Source organism: Herpailurus yagouaroundi, unplaced genomic scaffold, assembly GCF_014898765.1.
Source record: "Herpailurus yagouaroundi ecotype Mexico unplaced genomic scaffold, PumYag 247, whole genome shotgun sequence".
NCBI lineage: Eukaryota > Metazoa > Chordata > Mammalia > Carnivora > Felidae > Herpailurus > Herpailurus yagouaroundi.
In genome coordinates this window covers 351,837-375,447 of record NW_024412464.1, presented here as the reverse complement: position 1 = coordinate 375,447, position 23,611 = coordinate 351,837, and the positions used below count along the sequence as shown (strand labels likewise).

At 42.6% G+C, this 23,611-nt stretch overlaps 1 protein-coding gene across 4 annotated transcripts in view; it reads right to left on the bottom strand.

Moving 5' to 3' along the window:
• The window catches only part of KANSL1 (KAT8 regulatory NSL complex subunit 1), a 185,319-nt gene that overhangs the window by 2,407 nt on the left and 159,301 nt on the right, over positions 1 to 23,611 (bottom strand). For 3 of the 4 annotated variants that reach the window (XM_040460059.1, XM_040460061.1, XM_040460060.1), the window contains 7 exons: positions 12,843 to 13,014; positions 6,644 to 6,826; positions 5,931 to 6,119; positions 5,450 to 5,598; positions 1,842 to 1,963; positions 1,192 to 1,249; positions 844 to 956 (listed from right to left, as the gene is read on the bottom strand). In XM_040460059.1, coding sequence (XP_040315993.1) covers positions 844 to 956; positions 1,192 to 1,249; positions 1,842 to 1,963; positions 5,450 to 5,598; positions 5,931 to 6,119; positions 6,644 to 6,826; positions 12,843 to 13,014 — 986 coding nt within the window. The remainder of the gene's footprint in view (positions 1 to 843; positions 957 to 1,191; positions 1,250 to 1,841; positions 1,964 to 5,449; positions 5,599 to 5,930; positions 6,120 to 6,643; positions 6,827 to 12,842; positions 13,015 to 23,611) is intronic. The other variant, XM_040460062.1, reaches the window with a different exon arrangement.

The following is a 23,611-nucleotide window of genomic DNA, read 5'->3' as shown; positions in this document are numbered from 1 at the left end:
GGATGACGCTCTATCTTGGGCGGATGGGGAGGAGGCGTGAAAAGGGCATCCCAACCAGAGGAGCCGAGGGAGATGGACACCCAACGGTTCTTTCCCAGAAACCACACGTCCTCTCGTTTCCTCCCACCACCATGTAGGGGGCGGGGTGGGCGGAGGGGGCACACAGGACAGTCGTAAGAGCCCTGTGTGCCCATCATCCCAAGAGAAGGCCACGGCTGAACAATGCCAGGGGCTACTCTCTGGCACAGTGCCCAGTGAATTCCCAGGAAAGGGAAATCAGTCTAGACTTTGAAAACTGTAGTCAAGGGAAAAAAGGCAAAAACAAGAGCCCTAAATCTTTCTACTTGAGAATCCTGAGGGCTTCTGCCACTGTTACAATAAATGGAGACAGGATGGGTCAGTTCTTTTATGCACGACCACCACCCCCCGTTCCACTGTCCTGAGGAAGGTTACCCTGGGTGAGGCCTCCAAAGCTCCCCTGGTTAAATCACCACGACCCGCAAATGGCCTCCTCATGCCACAGACACTACACTTGGTCTTAGCCAAAAGGCCGAGAAGCGATGCGATCCTAATGCCACAGACAGCTGGCACCCGGAGCCCAGGAGAGCATGAAAGTTTGCCACAACTGGACAGTCATCCAGAACTCAGCAAGGACCCAGCCACGGGACCACGTGCCCTCATCAGTTCCACCAAACACCAGGAACTTCTGCGCTCAGGGCCACTGCCAGTGGAGGAGTATGCAGAGCGCCTGTGGGGCAGTGGCAGTTCCACAGACAGACACAGCGGCCAACTCCCTGCCCACCCTCCCTTCACAGGCCTGGCCACCTGAGCCTGCCCCATCACCTGCTGCCCCGCCGCTGGGGTGGCACACTCGTGGTCCACAACCACCGAGCCCTCTCCATCTCCTCACACTTGGCATGTAGGGCGGCGAAGGCTGCATCAGATAGATCCTCGACCTGCGAGAGAAAAGCTTCACTGATCCCCTCTCCCCTCCAGCAAGCCGAGTTTAAGTATGGGTGGATCAATTCTAGAACAAGCCCCAGCCCTTACTAGGCTCTTCCCCATCCGGACAGGAATGCAATGATCTTGCACTTGACACCCATGGGTCTTGAGGCACTTGGGATGTGTGCACGTGTGTGTGTGTGTGTGCGCGCGCGCGCATCTCCTAACAGAGAATGACCATGCTGTTACCTCCTCATTCTCCTCGTCAGGACTCCCCTTCAGAGACCGAAGATCGACCTCCCGCCAGCTGCAAAATCAAGAAGGGACAACTGTGAGGGCTAGGCAACCGGGGCAGAATTAGTGTGTCTGTGCAAAGAACGAGAGCTGGGCACCTGTGAACGACCCTGCCCTCTCACGGCTCGGCCTTGGTAGCCCCCAAGGCCTCTGAAAGAGGCTCCCACACTCCAATGCCCCAACAGGACACAGGCTGGGAGACTGTGACAAACTCAAGCAAAGGGACTGTTTAGAGGGGACCACCGCTATTCAGTCCCAGCTGACTGCCACTCTGTGAGAGTGGCTGTACGGGGCTGCCCAATTTCTGAGTTGTCAACAAAGGCTAGAAACAAAGATTCATACGTGAAATCCTGCTTTGATGCCGACAACGAACTCCTCAGTGCTGTCAAACAAACATAGCTGCAGCCAGTTTGTGGCCTGTGGTCTGGCTGGTGCTCATATAATAGAGAACTGTATATAGAAACAATTTCACTCCTATCAGGTTAAGACTTTCTCTTAAGGAGAAGGCAAAACCTAAGGCTAGAACCCCAAGGTCTGTGACAAAAAGGGGAAAAGGCCAAGAACAGGAAGAAGAGGGAGAGGAGCCAATTATCTAGGGCCCCTACCTGGGGGTAAGGATTTCCTTGTATTGTAGTTTCTCTACACGAGTTGTTGCAGCAACAGACATCGGGATGACAATGTTGTTAATGTCGAATGAGCTCTCTCCCCTTCTCCTCCTCACTGGCTGCTGTAAGATGAAGGTAAGTTTAAAAGGGAGGCGCAATTTTGCAAACAGCAAATCATACACCTAAGACTTCAAACATTACTGGATCACCAGCCCCCAGGCACCTGGTCCTTGGGTGGGGGCCGGCCCTGCAGCAGCCACCGTCTACATCAAGGAGGTGATCTGCCACTACAAGGTCCTCAGGAGAAATGCGAGGTGGCCCTGAGGAGCACCTCCAGCTCACAAGTCTCACTGGTCACCCTCTTCCTTTATGGGCTCACGTGGAAAAAGACTTCAGCTGAATTTTACAGGGTGGGCATCCTGGGGCCTCGAACCTAGTGCTGAGGTTCTGACTCCTCTGTATACACCTTTATCCCCTTCCTTTAAAGTCATCCTTTCTGTTTCCCCCGTTTACCTGTCACTCAGACCCATAGTGGCTCCTAATGCTTAACTGGGCCTAGTGGGGACTCTTCAGGTTAGAAATGCGAGTTCCCTTATCGGGAAAAGACCTCAGAGGACAGGTCCAGCTCAACAGATCCTCTAACCTTGGACATCACGATAGCCCTTCCTCCTTATAGATCTGAACTCTTCAGCTAAGTCTGTACCCACCATGTGCTCAGCCCATGTGATTTCCCCCTCTTTCTGGCTGTTATTCTTGGGGAAGGGTGGAGAGCTTTCTAGCTCTACCAGTGGAGCTGAATGGAGGAAAATGCAGGAAGAGGACCTGGCTCCACAGTTTCTTGGAGAATGGAGATTTGCTTCTCCAGGAGGCTGAGAAGATCAAACTCTCAGGAAAAAAGAAGACTAACAAGGATCCACGATCAGAGGAGGAGGTGGGCACCCACAGCAGCCCGGAGGCCAGAGCAGGAGTAAAGCAGGGAGCCGGAAAACCTGGTTTCTTCCATGGAGGAAAAAGTCCACCAGCTGCTTGGGCCCAGATAACAAACACCCCACCCTGAAACAGACACCGGCAGCCGAGAGGGGCCGGAGGCAAACGGCAGGATGCCACACACGCTGCCATGGTGACAATACAGCTGGAAACACCCGAGAGGCTGCACTCAAACCCAAGCCCCAAGTGTGGTCAGCTCAGAGGGAAGGGGTTAGCGAACAGCAAGATGCGGAAGAAGCTGTTCCCTACAACTAACCCGTCTACTACTATGTTCCTGGAGGGCGATACAGGATGGATTCATCCCATCATCTCGGGACATTCGGAGAATGTGGTGAAAGGCAGTGTTTTCCGCGCCGGGATTTTGGCTGCGGTCACCTATGATCTCAGGTTACCACGATGTCTTTTCACCTCAACATCCTTCTCTATCAAATGAGAACAAACTGTCATCTGCCTCACAAATTTAGGGTAACTCGTTAACCAGGATGTTCAAAGACTTTTGTAAATCTTGCCTGGCTGAGTTCTGCAGCTAAGGATTAGAGACTTCATGCCCAAAACCCTCTGCCACTGTCCCATCTCTTTTAAAATTACACTTCCCACTACAAGAAGTGTACCTTAAGGAAGCCTCAAGAGATTGTTTTCCCTAAATCTTGGTCAAGAATGAATGTGAAGCTGGTGGACACAGGTGTGTATATTCCCTGAATCTTGTGGGCCTGTTATTAGTAGCTTCAAGGGAAAGATATGGGAGTGGGCCCAAGACAGCACCCTCGGAGTCTGTCTTGTTATCAAGCTTTCTACTATGAAAAAACAAAAATGGTTCAATAGGCTTGGGTGCCCTCCTCCGCCAGGCACTCACTTGGTCTGACTTAACTACTGTCTCCCGTTTAGAGCCAGTGGTGCAGAACGGGTGATGGGGATGGAAAGTGGTTCCTCAGAAGCAAGAGGGAGGAGTGCGTTACCAGGCAAAAAGGGGGATGCGGGTCTGGGGCCCCTCCTCTATCAAATCAGAATCTTCAGAGATTTCCTCTTTTTTTGACCACTGAGGTGATACTGAGGTATACACCAGCTTTTGGAAAGCCCGCCGTACCTACCCCAGCCCTCCCCGCCCCCAACTTTCTCCAGTGTCGTCTAGCTTCTCTACCTCATTTTCAGGATCTGGCCTACTATTCTTCTTACTACAAATAAATCCATATTCTTTGAAAACATTTGGCAGTGACAGCCTTAAGGGTGAGCACAGATACAAAATGTGTACTCAATAAGAAGAAAAACTGTCAAGTGATCCAGGCCTAAGTTAACATCTTCCAGACACAGGAGGGTTGGCCGGGTGAGTGAACACTGAAGTCCCCCCAAGAACTGGTCAAGAGTTCAAACTTGAGAATCAGAGACAGACTCTCTGTCTTTGAAATCCTCTGGTTGTCTGAGACCCTCTGAAGGATAATGGAGTTCGTGGTTAAGATACCACATACCTATTTAGACAAAACTTGTGGGTGTAGGAGGTGAAGAAGGGAGGAACGAAGAGGTCATTCGGAAAAGATTGTCTGACTTTTAAGAGCAAAGACAGTACAACAGGAGCCCGTTTTGTGGGCTTGGGAGTTTCTTGATGTCCACTCTAAAGGGGATCCAAAGCACCCACACAGGGGACCTCCGTGACGCCTGGCCTCAGGCTTGCACTTAAGAGCTGGCTGAGCGGTCAGACTGCCTCGGTTTGAACTGCATTTGTAAGCCTCACAAGTTGCCTCACTTTATGCAATTTACTTATTAACCTTAGAGAGCCTCAGTTTCCCTGCCTACAAAATGAGAATCCTCAATACCACTTACATCTCAAAGGGCACGATCAGAACTGAATGAGGTAACACAGGTAAAGCAGGCAGAGCTGACACAATAAACGTCGTAGTTGCAGCATTTTATTATTACTATCACCATTGCTATTGTAACTACCACCTAAAGGGCCCTGCAGCAGGCACAGAGCAACTACAGGTGCGTGTGTTCCAGGAGACCCACACCAAGGAAGTCAAGTATCAGAAAGCAATCAGCGGGACCGTGTCTGCAACGGCCGTGCGAGCAGCACTCAGGACAGAGCGTGGCGCCAGAAGAGCTGCCCGCCGCCCTGCGCGCACCATAGGAAGTACTGCAGGCAGGGCCCACTGCACCTGTAGTTCCGCTCTGGGGCCTGAGAAGCGAGGCTCTGCCTTCTCCCTCCCTTCCAGGAACCCTAACGTCAGGGCTGGTTCTCGGCGCTCCAGCTTCCCCTGCCCCCCAGCATAACGAAAACAAGGAAATGAAGTGCCTCCAACGCTAAGTGTCTGTCCTCCATTCCTCCTCTCGTGGGAACTTCTCGGACCCACAGGATTAGAGCCGCGGCCCGGCGGAGTCCCATCTGAAACCCAGCCCCACAGACCTGGAACAGGCCCAGACCACCTTCAGAGTCTGTCTCAGCATCAAGCTTCCTACTATGAGAAACAACTCAAGGAAAACAGGTCAAATACCACCACTGTGACAAAAAATGGCACATCATGGCGAGCCGAGTTCCCCCCAAATCCCACCTTCTACCTTGTCCTCCAGAGCCAGCCACTTGGTGAACCGTGGCTGCGGAGGGACTGTGCAGCCGAGCCCAAGGTACTTACAGACGTGCTGGCCGTAACCTGTGGGCTAGAGCTGGTGGGTGCCGAGGTGTCCGATGAGGTGGAGAGCTGTCGCACCAGGGGACTGTGCGGTGGATGTTGGGTGGCCGCCAAGTAGTTGGAACTGCTCATGTCCGTGTGATGCTTCAACACTGCAGAAGTCAACAAAAAAGGAATACGTGGCTACCTCAAACGGCTCTACTTCTAGCACAAGTTACAAATGCCAGCAATTCATAAAAGCAAAAATGCATTCTAAGCCTAGAGGATAAAAAGGTGAAGCAAACTGGTTGACGGGAGGTAGGGGACCGGGCAGAGGTTGCTGTAGCAGTAAGAAGTGACCTGCACTTAGAAGCAGTAGGGTCCCTCTACTCTGCCTTCCTAGAAAGTGAAGGACAAAGCTGGGGGCAATTGAGAGATGCCCAGGCTGCCCCAGAAAGCCCTGAGCAGATGCAAATGCAGGTAGAGGTGCCGGGCCTGGCCCTACCTTCACTTCTCTCAGATGAATGGTCTCGCAATCTCATTTTGCTGTGGTTTGGGTCGTGCACAGGTGGCGGTGGGTTGAGCAAGCGCTCTGCTTTGGGCGCTGTCACTCGCTCCACCATAGGCACGGCCCCCACATCGTCTAAGTGCTGCCTGTGGGTCCTGTCAGGCCGGGTTTGGTGATGGGACAGCTCTGAAGAGGGGAACAGAAAAAGAGCTGTGAAATCTTCTCTCAATCTTTTCTTATTTGAGTTCCAAGCTCTTGAGTTCTCTCTAGGCCAATGATGGACACTCAGGGCAGCAGGAGAGTCCTCTGGGACCGAAGCTTCTAGCAAACAGCACAATGGCCAGGATAGGCCAGGCAGCCCACAGGGCCCTCAACCAGAGAAATCTGACACCAGCTACAGAAGACGGCCTGCCCACACATGGACCCAATGCCATGCCACTGCTAGCTGTTCCTCGAGCACTCTGGGTCCTGTCCCGAGATGCATGGTGTCTGGAATAGCTTTCAGAGTCCATCTGAGAACATCCGAGACAGGCAGAAGTAGACTGTGAGCTGAATTTGTATTGGTCAATTGCCTCTCCCAACCCCGACACACTGCCATAGCAAAACAGTAACGTTTATAAAGAATTATAAAGTAATTCTTTCTTTATAAAAGAATATAAAAGGAATAGAGAAGTAACTGGAGGAAGACTCTCTGGTCCTCTGAAACTTACTGGCTGTTGTTAGGAAGGAGTTGACCAACTTGTGCCTGTCTTTACGAGTTGGATCTGGCAGGCTGCCTGGCATGGGTGCTCTGTGCTTAAGTGAAAACTTTTTGGGAGGTTTGATTTTGTCAAAAGGCTTGTTCTGCCACTGAGATTTCAGCATGCTCTGGAAGTGCAGGCTTGTGGGAACATCTGTAAGGAACACGAAACACTGCGGGTTAGTCCAGACACCTGGCCTCTGGGCTCCTCTCTCAAGAAGAGAGGTGTGTTCACCAGTACCCTTGGCTCTCCAGTGGGCGGGGATCTACCGCACACCCCTCCTTTATATGCCGAGTGGCACGATGACCCAGCGGGGCAAAAGCACTGTCATATGGAAGGTCTGTTGATCGGAACTTTACTGAAGGTTGTTTCTTTTCCTCACAAGCAAGTCACTTTTGCCTTTTATTTTCATGTTAAACGAACACCCCATCTAAAACACCTTCTGTTACATGGATGGAGTTTTCCTTGTTCACGTACTCTGCTAAGTTTGTTAAACTACTGGTGTGAAAGACTGATAAGCATCCCGTTTCTATCCTCCTGGAGACTAAGACATTAAAGCCTGATCCTACCAACACAGTTATTCAGGACATATTCATTCAAGAAATATTTATTGTCTGCTGAGTACTATACCCTCCTTCCTCCCTAGCTCCTCACCCCTCACCTAGGGATGATCTATTTTTTTACCCAATTAGTTAATATTCAGTATCATAAATCTCTTAAGCTTAACTGTGATTTTTTACCATTTTCTGATTCACCATTTCTCATACCTTTCCGTTTTCTTAGTTTCATTTATTTTCCTAACAATGGGGCTTTGAGTAATTTCTTTAGAAAAAATATTTCCAGAACTAAAACCATTTTTCTCTCAGACCTTTAAAGCTATTACTTCACTATATTCTAACACCCAGTGTTGCAGACAAGATGGAATCTTATTCTTCCTGAATAGTAGGCAGTCGCTTTTTCTTTTAAGCTTTGCAAAAAAACCCCAAAAACAAAAAACCTCATTGTGGTATTACACTGACTCTATAGGTCAATTTGGGGAGAAATGCCTTCTGTCTGCCATCAATTCCAAGCCTTTCAAGCCATCAATGTGGTGTATCTATCTATTTAGTTTTCTTTAATTCTCTCTCAGCAGGGTTTGGCAGTTTTCATTTTAGAGGTCTTATACCTAAGAGTTAATTTAAAATATGTATTTCATTTTGATGTAAGCACCGTTAAGTTCCTTTTTAAAAGACAAAACAGGTTCAGAAAGGTGAATTAACTGTTCAAGGTTACACACTTTAGTATTAGTTAACCAACATTCAAACTTAGGTTTGTATAACCCTAAAGCCCACACTCTTAGCCACTACACCATGAGACTATTCTTTGGCCCAGGGAATGGAGAGATTTAATTCTGAGGTGGAATGTGCTAACAGCAGCCAAACAGATTAGGAAAACTACTGAAGTTTTTAAAGATAATAAATATTTGCTATACGTCCAAGTAATGAGATACAGTCTGTGAGGACAGTGCTGTCTTCTGAAACTTTTTTGCATAATCATTCTTTCCCACACTTAAAAATTCACCTACTCCAACCGTTAAAAGACACAGATCAGCTTTCAGCAATTTCAAAGTTGGGGAGATCCCAACCAGGCCAAGGACATTGGCTCTCATGGTGTTCCCAGCCCTTCCACTCCTCCCTCAAGCCCCTCAATAAAATGGTTTGATTCCCCCTGCCTTCCCCAAAAAGGTCAAATGTTTAAACAAAAGAATTTCCTATTAATAAACAATCAAGAACTGAGTTAAGGTAATAGTGGCAAATATTTTTTACTCTAATTCAGAATGGTTAGGGAAAAGGGTGTGTAGGAAATAAAGCATTGTCTAGAGGCATTCTGAAAGCTGAGCTGAACTGGAATGCATAAAGGCCCCAGAAAGGGGAAAACACTTCCTCTATATCCCAGGACACCCCTTTGTCAACAGAAGAATTGGCAAAGTCTATATGATGGGACAACAAAAGCTTTGTGATTTCATTTTTTCCTTTTACTTTCCCCAGTCATTGCGCTCCCAAACCTGAAAATTAAGCCAGGATAAAAGGAGGTAGGGAAACGAGCAACCTGATTTATAATGCAAACAGCAACAGACTGGAAATAAGCAGGCCTGGAGTCAGGTCCTAATTCCAACACCGAGTTAGAAGGCAAAAACAAGAACCTACCACTTGGCTGCATTTAGCTTCATCCGTGAGAAGGGGCAGCAGGCCTAGAGCCGGGCAGGTGACATCCCAGCACACATGCTCTAGCTCTCCCCTCCTCTGCTGCAGACAAAAGCTAAACAATCAGAATACTCTTTCCTACTGTATCCCAAGACCTCAGATCCATCTCAAAAAATGACTTAGTTAAACCCAGAAAACTGCTATGAATCCATTTGAGTAAGCACAGGAGAGGAATTTGTTACCGCTAGACCAGAATGACTACGTTTTGTTTTTTGTTTTTTTTTTTTAGTGTTTATTCATTTTTGAGAGAACGCGACAGAGAGAGCGAGCAAGCAAGTGAGAGAGCACGTGAGCCAGGGAGGGACAAAGAGAGAGGGAGACACAGAATCTGAGGCAGGCTCCAGGCTGTCAGCACAGAGCCCAGTGCAGGGCTCGATCTCAGGAACCGTGAGATCATGACCCGAGCCGAAGTCAGATACTTAACCAACTGAGCCACCCAGACGCCCCCAGAGTCTCTCAGCTCTTAACATGTTATGTCAGACACTTCAGTTCCACACCTAATCCCCTTCCCTCACTTAAATGCTCTGAAGTAGAAGCTGCCACAATGGGAGAATACCAATCTGAGCCCCAGAGTTGAAGTATTAAGCAGAATCGAGAGCAATTTCCCCTATAACCAACCCCACTGCATGGGCAGTTAGGGATAACAACAAACTGCTGGAAGGACTCAGGCTGCTATACTTTGCTAGAAGTTTACTGTGTGTTAACTGCTGTCATATAAGAGTGAACAGGAAGTCAGTTAAATCCCCCAGTCAATGAACAAAAATGATCTCTTAGGGATTGATGGTCTTAGTTCATGCTCTAAGTGGTTAAGTAACAACACCTGGGATCCACGTAAAGCTGAAGCCCTGAAATGGATTAGATATGCAGGACCTGAAAGTGAGCAAGGAAAGGGTATGAAACAGAAGAGAATACAACAGGGACTCATTTGGCCAGAGGACTTCACACATTTTGTACCTGTACAGGTAATTCTTCTGTGATGAAGAGAAGAGGGTGCAGATACTTGATTAGGTCAACAACAACAGGAAAACAGAAGTGTTAAGACAGGAAATAAGAAATAGAAGGAAACGAATACCATTTTAAGCTACTATTTCCTCAGACAAAATAAAAAGACTTTGACTTTACGCTCACCAGGGTCTGACATTCCAGGATTCACTTAACTGTTTTGCTCATTACTATCCACCATTTTCTAGGGTTGTTTTGTAATACTCCCTTTCTCCTCCTGCTGGTAAAACTGCGGTAGCCTTGTACATAGAGTCTTAGTAAGCTCTCTCACAATAGCATAGATCATCTGGCCAGCAGGTGGTGCTCTTATGAAGCCCAAACTCAAGTTAACATTCTTTCCTCCAAGGGTTTGTACATCCTCTACATTTCAAGCTAAGGATTAACTGGCTTGATTAAGTGGGGTGACAAGAATTCTATCATCCCTAACCACACTTAATGGGAATGTTGGAGGTGTGGTCAACAAGGGAGACAAGTCTAAAATGAAGAGGTGCAGGTGGTTCCCAACCTAACTACAAAGAAACTGGTGCGGAAACATTAGTAAGACTGCTTGAAAAGCCTGCCATCTTCTAGCTTCTAGACAACAGGCTGTAAAAGGGTGGCCCAGAGGTCAGGTCTGGTGCATGTATGTTTGACCCTCACAGTATTAGGCCAGCTGCTAAGTCTTCACAGTTACTTATTATTCTACACAATGATATATGGGGAATCTTGGAGGTGCTTCACATAGAATAATGGTGCCCTTTAGAGTTGGGCATATCTGTGGCCCTGAAAACCTTACCATGCTATTTGTTTGGATCAAAGCAAAAATATCCCAACAGGAACAATATTAGAAATGCTAACAGAGTTCCCCAGGTCAACCCACAGAAAGTCTAATTCATCCATAGGCAAATATGTTCACACATCCTCTTTACAGGCTCCTAAGGAGATTTAATGGCTATCTCTCTTGTCTAAACTCCAATGTCATGGTTAGGAGTTGTGTGAGACAGGGAGAAAAAGAGATCGAAAAAGCATTTAAAGGCAGGCAGGAAAGCGAAGATGCTAAAAACCAGAGAAAGGTCTTTCTCCCTCAATGCTACCCCAGTTGCTTGAAATGGGATGGAGTAGGAAGTGTAAGGGCAGCACTCAGATCTATAGATGTGAACCAGTCAGAAGGAAAAGAAAGTGTTGAAAGGGAATGGGTTCCTCCAAGTAGAGATGTTGACTGAACAGGAGACATCACACAATTGAGTACATGTGATTGGGGGATGGGAAGGAAATTCACAACTGTATATGGTAATACTGTTGACAAAGAAAGATCACCATGTTTATAAGCTGGTATGCAGGGAGTATGGAAGAGGCCTAATCGGAACCATAATATAACTACTGACTTCAGGCTTCCTTATTCAAATATGAGACAATACAATTCAGTACTGTGAATCCTGAGACAGTAACCCAAGAAACATTCCTAGGTCTTCCTGGTGGCTCTGTCTGCAGTTACAATCTAGAAATGGGTAGAAACCTGATTTCTCTTAATAACCCAGCTAGGAAGAAGCATGTTACATAGTGAAACAAAGGACAGGCAACAGATGACCCAAGTTTGAATTCTAGAACCATCTAAACTCATTAGCCATTTAGTCTGAAAAAGTACAACCTTTCTAAGCCTGTTTCTTGATCTCTCAAACTGAAGTTAACACCTTACAGGATTAGTGTGAGAAGCAGATAAAACTAGTATGAGAAAGGTGCTTTGTAAACCATAAAATGCTATACAAATAAAATCTTCAGTTACACGAGCTATAATCCAAATGCAAGAGAAGGTAAAAGCCAATGACCCTGGAATCTGAAGTACACAGGAAGACGTGTTAGTGTTTTCTACTCACTGTGTGCTAAAGTTTATTTACTGCTCTACCACTCCTGACCTAAATAAAACCCTGCCTAGCTTGCAAGCCATATGATTCAAGTTTTCTAAACATTTCTACTCTTATTAGAAGTCCTATCGTAACAGATATATTAGATCATGCCCTTACAGTCAAGGGAGTTCTGATAACATGGCCTGGAGTGGTTACAGGATTTAGGTAGCCAAAAAATAATTCAGTCATTTGAAGAACACATAAAGAAAAGGGGATTATAGTAAACCAATGTTTGACCAACTATTAAATAGAAGAGGGCATTCTCTAGGATAGCTATCAGTCATGCTTATTTTTTATAAATAAAGTTTTATTGAAACACAGTCATGCCCATTTGTTTACATATTGTCAACGCTGCTTTTGTGCTATAGTGGCAGTCATATAGTTGCAACCCAGGTTATACAGAGGAAGTGTGTCCTGCAAAGTCTAAATTATTTAGCATCTGTCCCTTTAAGTAAATGTTTATAAACCATTCATGCTAAATGCTTCTTTTTTTTTCATACCACCAAGTAAATCTTAAAATCCCACACTAATTCTTATTCCTCAGACTCCTATTTCAATTACCCTCCTTTCAAAAACTTGTACAGACTACCTTCGGGTGTTATGAAGGACAGAGTAGGGATAAAATACGGTTCCTTCTCTTTATGTACACACACCCTGGAAAGCCAGTCATGTAAGCACAGTGATACATACAGCCCCAGTAGGAAGACATTCTCTCAAAAGAGTGCTGCCCTTCCTACTTACACCATGGCACACACAGACAATGGACCAGGTTGCTTGTGGCTGGAAGCAACTGTCCTTAGGCCCACCCACAGCCACTTGAAAGGCTGGGGGGAAATCTCTCTCCTGGCAAGGTGCAATCTTTTAGTAGCACTTCTGGTCTGGCACATCTGCTGCACCCTATTTGCAAAAATTCTAAGGGACTCTGGTGAGTGAAATGGATTCTCTGGATGGCACGCGGGTTGTACCAGGATGTTGGCTGACTTTCTTTCACTTGAATCCTGTAAGTCTCAAGAAAACTTTGTATTCTGTGGCCTTTCTTACCATCTGGAAATGCTAGAACTGGGTGAACACAAGAGTCCAATTGGGAAAGGCGTTCCAACAGAGGGGCTTCGTAGTGAATTTCTGGGGGCACGGTGACGGTGCTGCCTGAGCCACACAGTGCACAGGAGGGGTTCACATCACAGCCAGAGCGCATTGTGCTGTTCCGGTGAACCTGCGAAAAGCCAAACAAAACACAATTCGTTGTCTGATACAAACCCAGCTCTCACTCGTTATCCCAAAGATTCAAAAGACGCTTTCTAGATACCTGTATGACACTACTAACAGAAGTTTGATTCGTTTGTTAGAAGATTCCCTTTTTTGCACCCTAACCTTCAAAGTAATGAACTTGTTTCTTCTTCAATGATGAAATCCAATTATTTGCAGCCCTAAGTGTTCATCTAGGTGCCAAACTTGTGAGCTTAAAGCTACTGGACATGACTTGCTTTCTTCAGCAATTTCATCCACCTAAGGGCCTGAATAACCAATCACACGGTCTCCTGTGCTTTTCACAACTCCTTCTGAAGACTTTAGGTAGTCTCAAACCAAATGACAAGTTTTCCAGGACTACACAGAACTCATTAGCTACTTTATTTAACCCAACCTAAGACCTACTGTTTTAAAGTTCGTGTCTGAATAATGAAAATAAATTTGGTATGGTGAGTGTTGACACCCGGAGTCTTTGTGTCAGATTATTAAATCCACGGGGACAAAAATTATTTCCATTAAACTTCCTCTGTACACACGTGGGTAGGATAAGAAATAACCTCTCCTGCTAAGTCCACAGCGAAATGAAATCTAAATCTTCAAAAGACTTAATTCTGTTTTAAAAAGGCGGGGGTTAAACAATTTTACGCTCTGAGAAAAATTTAGGTCATGCTGAATGCAGGATCCCTAGGCTCTCGTGTCAGGGTGAACAACTCCAGCATATGCCAAATCGTGATCTATGAAAAGTCATCTGGGCAGCATAGAGTCCTAGAAGAAAAGGACTTGCCTGTGGAACAGCACCATGAGAAGAGATGCTCTGAGCAAGGGTAGCATCAAAATTCTGTTAGCAAAAAGGCTGTAACAACTGTAAGAGCTGCATTTAGGTTCAGGAGAAACATCTTTTTTTTTTTTTTTTTTTAATGTTTATTTTTGAGAACGAGAACAAGCAGGGGAGGGGGACAGAGAGAGCGGGAGACAGAGACTCTGAAGCAGGCTCCTCGCTGTCAGTGCAAAGCCCAACACAGGGCTTGAACCCGTGAACCATGAGATCATGACCTGAGCTAAAGTCGATGCTCAACCTACGCAGTCACTCAGGCGTCACTACATAGACATCTCTTGAAAGCTATTTGCCTTTACAGACATGTATAGGAGAAAGATAAATATGAGAACAATGCGGTCTTCATCAACATTCCCCAACCGCCTCCCCTTCTTGCAACCATGTAGATGGGTGGCATGCAAAGAAGGGGCTGTGGGGGCACTTGGGTGGCTAAGTCGGTTGAGCGTCTGACTTCAGCTCAGGTCATTATCTCACGGTTGAGGAGTCTGTGTCCCGCATCGGGCTGTGTGCTAGCAGCTCAGAGTCTGGAGCCTGCTTCAAATTCTGTGTCTCTCTCTCTCTTTCTCTCTGCCCCTCCCCTACTCGTGTCTGTCTGTGTCTCAGAAATAAGCATTAAAAAAACTTTTTTAAAAACAACAACAAAAGGGGCTGTGAAGGTCAGACTGGGTAACTTGCACTAAAGTAAAAGAATTCTAATAAGCTGCAGTTGTAGATGCCACTGAAAGGGAATCATACCAACCAAGCATGATACTACTGTGTAGACAACATTAACTGGTACTGTTTTGGGAAAAAATATCCCTTGCACTCTGTTTAATCAGGGTTGGCTTTTGGAAGAGATAAAGAGGTAAAGAGAGAGAGTATATGTTGGCAGAGACAAAAACCACACACCACACTGTGGATGAATGGGAGGATTTAGGTAATTAGTTAGGATCTAAAAATTGTACCAAAACTTAAAACATTAAAAAGAGATGAGAAAAAGATACCAAAATCAAAATAACAAATCTTAAAATGGAGGTATGTTTTTTCCCTCATAAACTAACACACAACACCAATTATCTCTCTATATGAAAAATGAACATTTCATTTTATGGCTACAGTTCACCCTTGAGTCAACCAACAGCTAATAGATGAGGTATAGAGTAAAAATAATATAGCAAGGATAACAAAGTAACACTAAAAGATTAAATCAAAGCTGAAATTGCCAAAAGAGGAAATACATGCTAGAAACAGCAAATTTAAGAGCTGTTCTTTGGGAGCTTTCCTTTTTTCTTCCTTCCTAAATCCACCTGAAGGGTGAGGTGGACAGGAACAGACAGATTAACTATAAGACTGGATTAATGAAGAGAAAAAGGAATAAATGCATATGTATAAGAACTCAAAAAAGCACTAGTTAAGTGAAAATCTGGAAACCATGTGTGTATATATAATATGTGTGCACACTTATGCATTTCTATAATGTTTAAATGTTACATATTTTTGTATTCCATCTAACAAGGGAATACCATACTCATGCCTATAAAAAGGTAGAGGCTCAGACAAGTGTATTTCCTTGGTGAAGTCTTTAAGAACATTAAAGAAGAGACAATCTTCTATTCAATTAATGGCTGATACTGACATAAAGAAATCAGAATTCTATTGTCCTTTGAGGAAAATAAAATTCTAACAAAAATTTGACTAAAGTTTTGTGCACATATGTAATTTAAACATCAATCTCACTTTTGAACGAAAACCTGCGAAGTAAAATATTAATAAACACAAGCTAAAAGTATAAAAAATATCTTTAATACAATTTATTGAAAGATAAATTTTGAACTCTTTTGAAGGACGGTTTGGACAACTTTAAAATTACTTCATTCATGGGAATGCAAGCTGGTGCAGCCACTCTGGAAAACAGTATGGACCATTGTGTAAGGGTGAGTACTCTGGACTCTGAAAACAGTATGGAGGTTCCTCAAAAAACAAAAAATAGAACTACCCTAGGACCCAGCAATTGCACTAGTAGGTATTTATCCAAGGGATATAGGTTTGCTGTTTTGAAGCGGCACATGCACCCCCATGTTTATAGCAGCACTATCAACAATAGCCAAAGTATGGAAAGAGCCCAAATGTCCATCGATGGATGAATGGATAAAGAAGATGTGGTATATATATACAATGGAGTATTACTCAGCAATTGAAAAGAATGAAATCTTGCCGTTTGCAACTACGTGGATGGAACTGGAGGGTATTATGCTAAGTGAAATTACAAAGACAAAAATCATATGACTTCACTCATATGAGGACTTTAAAAGACAAAACAGATGAACATAAGGGAAGGGAAACAAATATAATATAAAAACAGGGAGGGGGACAAAACAGAAGAGACTCATAAATATGGAGAACAAACAGAGGGTTACTGGAGAGGGGGTGGGAGAGGGAATGGGCTAAATGGGTTAAGGGGTACTAAGGAATCTACTCCTGAAATGATTGTTGCACTATATGCTAATTTGGATGTAAATTTAAAAAAATAAAAAATAAAATTACTTCATTCACACATGCTTTGCATAAATGCACAGCTAGAATTTACCCTACAGATATGCTTATTAACTACACAAAGACCCACATTCATAAATAAATAAGATGCTAAATTATATGCATGAACCTATTTATGTTTTTCTTTTTTTAATCACAATGTATATTTTACAATAAGAAAACAAATTTTAAGGGGCGTCTGAGTGGCTCAGTCAGCTAAGCGTCTGACTTCTGCTCAGGTCATTCTCATGGTTCATGAGTTCAAGCCCCACACTGGCTTCTCTGCTCTCAGTACAGAGCCTGCTTCAAATTCTGTGTCCCTGTCTCTCTCTCAAAAATAAAATAAACATAAAAAAAAGAGTATTTTAATACTTAAAAAAAAAAAAAGAGAGAGAAATTAAAGAAAACAACAAATATAAATGACCAGGTGGAGATTTCTGAATATCAAGATTATTCAATATTAGTAAACCAATTAACACAATTTTATTTGTGTATTTAACTGCTCACTTAATACCTTCACAGCTATTATATAGGCACCTCAGTTCAAAACTGAACTCCTACTCTTCCCAATTTTTTGCTGCTCGGTCCTAAATCTTTGGACTCATCCTAAACTCCCTTCTTTTACGAAACCCCATTATCCAATCATGATGTAATCCTATGGTCTCCATCTTCTAAATGTATCTAGAATCCAATTGCTTTATATACCATCTCAATTGCAATCACCCTGATCTAAATCAGTATCTGTTTTCATATGAATTGTAAACTTTTAAAAAATGTTTGTTTATTTTTGAGAGTGGGGTGAGGGGCCGAGGGAGAGCAGAAAGGGGTGGAGATATAGAATCCGAAAGCAGGCTCCAGGCTCTGAGTTGTCAGCACAGAGCCTGACGTGGGGCTCAAACTCATGAACCGTGAGATCATGACCCGAGTCAAAGTCTGGTGCTTAACCGACTGAGCCACCCAGGCACCCCTGTTATATGAATTTCTTAAATAACTTCTAACTGGTCTTCCTGCTTGCCCCTCCTTCCAACTAATCAAAATACAGTAGTAGGTGTAACCTTGGCTTACCAGTCCTCAGCTCAAAATGCTCCAAAGGCTCGTCATTTCATGAGGAATAAGAGCCAAAGTTTTTGCAATGGTGCACACAAAAGCTTTATACCATCTGTCACCTCTATTGCCTCTCTGATCACATTTCCTTTTATTTCCCACTTCTCTCCTTGCTCAGTTCCTCTGACTGCTTTGCTATTTTCTCAATATGGCAGGCAAAATTCTAAATCACAGGCCTTTGCACTTGGCTCTTCTATTAGTTCCACTGTCATTCCTCTCACCTCAGGTCTTCTTAAAAATGGCTGTTATTTAGAAACATGTAAGTGAAAAAAAAAAGATTCTATTCTTGGTTGTAACAATAAAAAATACTCTAGCTAAGCTTAAAACCTGTAAACACAAAGTTTTAAATTATTATTTATTTCTTTTGAGAGATCACAAGCGGGGGAGGGGCAGAGAGAGGGGGATAGCGGATCTGAAGCAGGCTCCATGCTGACAGGCTGACATCTGTGAGCCCGATGTGGGGCCTGAACGCACGAACTGCTAGATCATGACCTGAGCTGAAGTCGGATGCTCAATTGACTGAACCACTGAGGCGCCCCATAAACACAAAGCTTAATTTTTACAGCTATTAACAATCTATAAATTAACCTATAATTTTAAACTCAGAAGTTTTGGTGGGGAAGGAGAAAGGCAAACAAGAGTTAAATAACCTTAAAAACTGCAACTGAAAGAATATATGCTTAAAGGGAAAAGTCCCCATAGAATTTCTGATAAGCAAAGATAGAGGGGAGTAATTTGCCCTACCACATATTAAAAGTATTTTAAAGTTACAGTAATTAAGATACAGAAAAGTTAAACACGAGAACTAGACCAAAGAATATATGACAGCTTACTGTGTAGCAAAGCGGATTATTTCCAAATGAATTAAAAAAAGGAAAAAAAAAAAAAAAAGGAAAAGATGACCAATGGAAAACTGTGCGTTAAGGACACTTCCACAGTCCAGGGATCACACAAGACTCCTACAGAAAACATGCCTTCCTTAACCCTTGCCCCAGATGAGCTCACTGTGAAAGATTACAAATCATACAAAACAGACTGATGTGATGCAGTCAGCAGATGCAAAAATGGGGAGAATCTGTCCTCAAGAAGCTAAAAATGGATTAATTTCTTAAAAGTAATTTCTGCATCCAACATGGAGTTCCAACTCACAACCCTGAGATCAAGAGCTGAATGCTCTACTGACTGAGCCAGCCAGGTGCCCCTGGAAATGGAATAATTTGAAAGCAATTTTAAAATAAGTATATTAAAGTTGTTCAAAGAGATAAAGGAAGGAATAAACATCATAAAAGAACAGGAAAGGATGAAAAAAAAAAAAAGAAAAAGGATGTTTCTGAAAGTAACCACAAATTCTGAGTGAAAAGCACACACTCCAGTAAAAAACCAAAATACAAAAAAATCCAAACTGACAGGTTCGATAGTAAAGTAAATACAGTTGGAGAGAACCCTGATGACTAGGCGGAAGAGTCCAAGACGACAGAAATAAAACACAACAAGCCAGAGAGATGGAAATGGGAAGTGGACAAAGAAAGAGAGAATGGCAAGATCTATGACAATCTAATGATACAATACCGTATTAAAAAAGAGAGGAAAAGTTTAAAGAAATTAACAATTTTCAAAACCCAAGACAGACAAGAACAGACAAGAACTGAGAATGAGGGTGTAAGCCAAGACCTTAAGTGGCTAAAAACTAATTCATACATCTAAATATACCCTTAATACTGCAAAACATAAAAACAAAACTGAAAGTAGGGAGTTGGGGAATTTAAATTACTAGAGAGAAGGTACAGATAAACTATAAAAGAAGGACAAACTGACATCAGAATTTTCATCAACAATAATAAATACTGGAAGGAAATGAAGTATCTTCAAACTGCTGAATATAAAAATTTTACATGCAGTTAAACCATCACTCAAGAATAAAGGCAATTTATAACTGTATATATTTACAAATACACATATGTAGGGGCACATGAGTGGCTTAGTTAAGTGTCCAACTTCAACTCCAGTCAAGATCTTGAGGTTCGTGGGTTTGAGCCTCACATCAGGCTCTGTGCTGACAGCCTAGAGCCTGGAAGGCGCTTTGTATTCTGTGTCTTCCTCTCTCTTCGCCCCTCCCTCGCTTGCACTAGCTTGCTCTCTCTCAAAAATAAACATTAAAAAATTTTTTTAAAAAAACAGCAACAAACAAACACACATATGTATACATTCAGACACAAAATAAAGACTGGCTTTACAACTCCTAGATCGCTGCTGGAAGGCTACTAAAGGAGGCGCTCAGCAAGAAGGATAGAGTGGGACGTAAGAAGCTCCAGAACAAATAAGAATGGCAAACGTGTTGGTAAATGTTAAGTATGAATTTACAGATGACTGATTTGGGTGGGGTTGAAATTCAAGGTAAAATATTAAAGATCAATAATAGATGAGAAAAAAAGATGTTTTAAAAAGAGGCATTCTATGGGTGGAGGATGGGTATTAGGAGGGCATTTGTGATAAGCCCTGGGTGTTATATGTAAGTGATGAACTACTAAATTCTACTCCTGAAACCAATATTACACTATACTTTAGCAAACTAGAATTTAAATAAAAACTTGAAAATACAGACATAAATAGAGGAGTTCTAAAGTCCTCTTGTTCCAAAGTAGCAAGAAATGAAGATTCAAGTAACCCAACAGCAGAAAAGGCATAAAAACAAGGCAAAGAGAAGACTTAAAAAAAAATTATGGAAGAAAGATTCCAAATATAATAGTAATCAGAGTAAATGTAAATGTTTAATTCACCTCTTAAAAACACACCAAAAACAAATGGACACAGAAAAAGTGAAAACAAAGAGATGGAAAAAGGTGTATCTAGCAAGTACTTACCAAGATCCCTATTTAATTAATTAAGTAATTAATTTTTTAACGTTTATTTATTTTTGAGACAGAGAGACAGAGCATGAATGGGGGAGGGGCAGAGAGAGAGGGAGACACAGAATCGGAAGCAGGCTCCAGGCTCTGAGCCATCAGCCCAGAGCCTGATGCGGGGCTCAAATTCATGGACCGCGAGATTGTGACCTGAGTCGAAGTTGGACGCCCAACCGACTGAGCCACCCAGGCGCCCCCCCAAGATCCCTATTTAAAGTAAAAGCATTGTTAAGAGACCAAAAGGAACAATATAATGATGAAAGGAAAGATGGCAAAGAAGAAATAACAACCATGAACTTGTATGTACCTAACCAGTCATCCTGGAACTATATCAATATATAGGCATTAAAAAAGAGGAGGAGGAGGAAGAAGAAATGGGAGGTAGGGAAATAAGAGAAGTTGTTTAAAAGTATAAATCTGTATTTTACTAGATAAAGAAGCCCTGGAGATCGAATACACAGTACAGTGATTATGGAGACAACACTACTGTATTATAAACATCAAATGTGCTAAGAGACTAGAATCTTAATTATTCCCACCACAAGGAAGAAATGATCATTGTGTGACATGATGGAGATGTTAGCTAAGGCTACAACTGGCAGGCACACTGCAATAGCAATGATCAAATCAACATGTTGTGTATCTTAAACTTATACAATATTACATACCAAATACATTGCAAAGACAAATAGAAAGCAGACCAAAGGACACAGAAGATACAAACACAATGATTAAGCCCAAACTAGAAGTTAAATTTAGAGCCGTGAAGTTAACAAACAGGTTATGGATATACTCACACCCAAACACTCTTTTTTAAGGAAATGTGGACTCTACAAAAGATGAACTGAAATTATGCCTACCAACATGGAGATCTTGAGAAGACAACAGTGAATTTTAAAAAACCCACCAAGTTGCAGAATATGTACACCATGATGGTATTTATATAAATTTTTTTATGAACATTAAACTAAACAATACATACTGCATTTTGCTCATGGATACACAGATGTGTAGTAAAAACCTAAGTGCCTGAACTGGGAGTATACATACCAAATTCACCATAATGGTTACCTCTGGGGAAGGAAGCAGGTAGAGGAGATGACAGAAAATAAAAGAAACATTAATGTTTATTGTATTTTTCTTTTAAATATTAAAAGAAAGAAAAAAAGTCAAGCTTAGTAACATTTAAGGTGGTTATGTACACAGATGTTTGTTACATCATTCTTTGTACTTTACAGAATTAAAAAAAAAAAATAGGAAGGAGGACATTAAATCTGGTAAATTTTTCCATACTCAGGGAATTGAAATTCTTCACACAATAAATTCAGTGGTGCAGAAGAGTTCCAGAAAATTGGCAGTGGGAGTAAAATGAAGTCCAACTATTTCTAACTACAGCACAGGTATGCTATGTATGAAAAGTTGCTGAAACCCAGGAATTGAATTAGTAATAACACCTTTCCAGATTTAGAATTGAGAAAAAGATTCAACCATCACATGAGTAGCAGAGACAAGGCCCAATGGCCAGTGTACTGAGTAGAATAGTGCCCCTTACCCCAGACCCCATCCCAATCAATATTCATGCCCAACCAGAACCACAGAATGTGACCTTATTTGTAAACAGGATTTTGCAAATGTGATTAGTTTAACATGAAGTAATACTGAATATTAGTCTTAAATCCAACAACTGGTGTCTTTAATAAGACTATGTGGGAATGCCTGGGTGGCATCCGACTCTTAATTTCAGCTCAGGTCATTATCTCATGGTTTATGGGATCGAGCCCCACGTCAGGTTCTGCACTGACAGTGCGGAGCCTGCTTGAGATTTTTTCTCTCCCTCTCTGCCTCTCCCCTACTCACACCCTCTCACTCACTCTCTCAAAATAAATAAATTAACATAAAAAAAAAGACCATGTGAAAACACAAAGACACAGGCACACCGGGAAGATGATTGTGTAAAGACAAACGCAGAGATAAGAGATATGCTGCCACAAGCCAAGGAATGCTAAGGACTGCTAGCAACCACTAGAAGCAGGAAGTGGCAAGAAAGGATTCTTCGTTAGAGAGCCTTCAGAGGTAGCAAGGGCTGCCACCTTGATTTCAAACTTCTAGCTTCCAGAACTAGGATGGGAAACACACCCAGCTACTAAATTTTTCTAGTCATAAACACAAAGTCTGGATAAACTGACTCATTTTTTAAGAATAATGAAAGAAAAAAATCCTCAGCATGGGGACAATGAGTAGAATACTGCAGAACAAGGGAAAAGGAAACAAATCTGAGAAACTCAGAAAAAACACACCCCTGGAAAACTGTTAAACAAGTTTGATGAAACAATCAAACTTCCCACATCTCCAACAAAGTCAAAGACAACACAGGCTCTATGGCATGGAAACAGGGAAGATGAAAGGCAATAAGATGACATAAAAAGGAAATATAAAATCTGAAAAGAAAAAAAAAATCTTAACCACCCTTGGTAACAGAACTAGAACCTACCTAAGAGATACTATAGGTCAGACTGACGATCTGGAGAATTAAAACAGGACGTGAGCAATAAACTTTTCTTTCTTTCTTTACACTATGGGAGAACCAAAGAGATGAAAACAATGACAGAAATGTTAACAGCTAACATCTGAATACTTATTATGTGCATTCAAACTAGTCCAATCACTTCCCACGTTTAATTTAATGATTACACTGAGGAGCAGGTAGTAAGAGCTAAACAAACAGGATAGAAAATAATACAGAGATAACTGGAATACTTTAGTTTGTACCTGTAAACTCAGGCGGACCACAAACCAAAGCTATAATAGAAGAAAACTTGATAGAGTGAGATAAAAAAAAAAACCACAGCAATATCCATTGCAGTTTTGCAATGATGGAAATGTTCAATATTTATGTGACTTAAAGATGGTAGCGGCTAGTCACATGTGACTACTGAACACTTGAAATGTGGCTGTGCCACATTTTTTATCTTCATTTAAAATAGTTACATATGGCTACAGTAGCTACCAAACTGGACAGTACAGAGCAGAACTGGTTACCAATATAAAAGAATGACAATAAGATCATCTGAACTCTATGCCAAAACAAAACAACAAATAATCACCCCCACTGCCAAAAGACAGTGGAACAGTTTTAAGGGACAAAGGTTATGAGCTAAGAACCTGAAACATGGTCAAACTTGTTCTAATCCTGAAGAACTACAAATTCA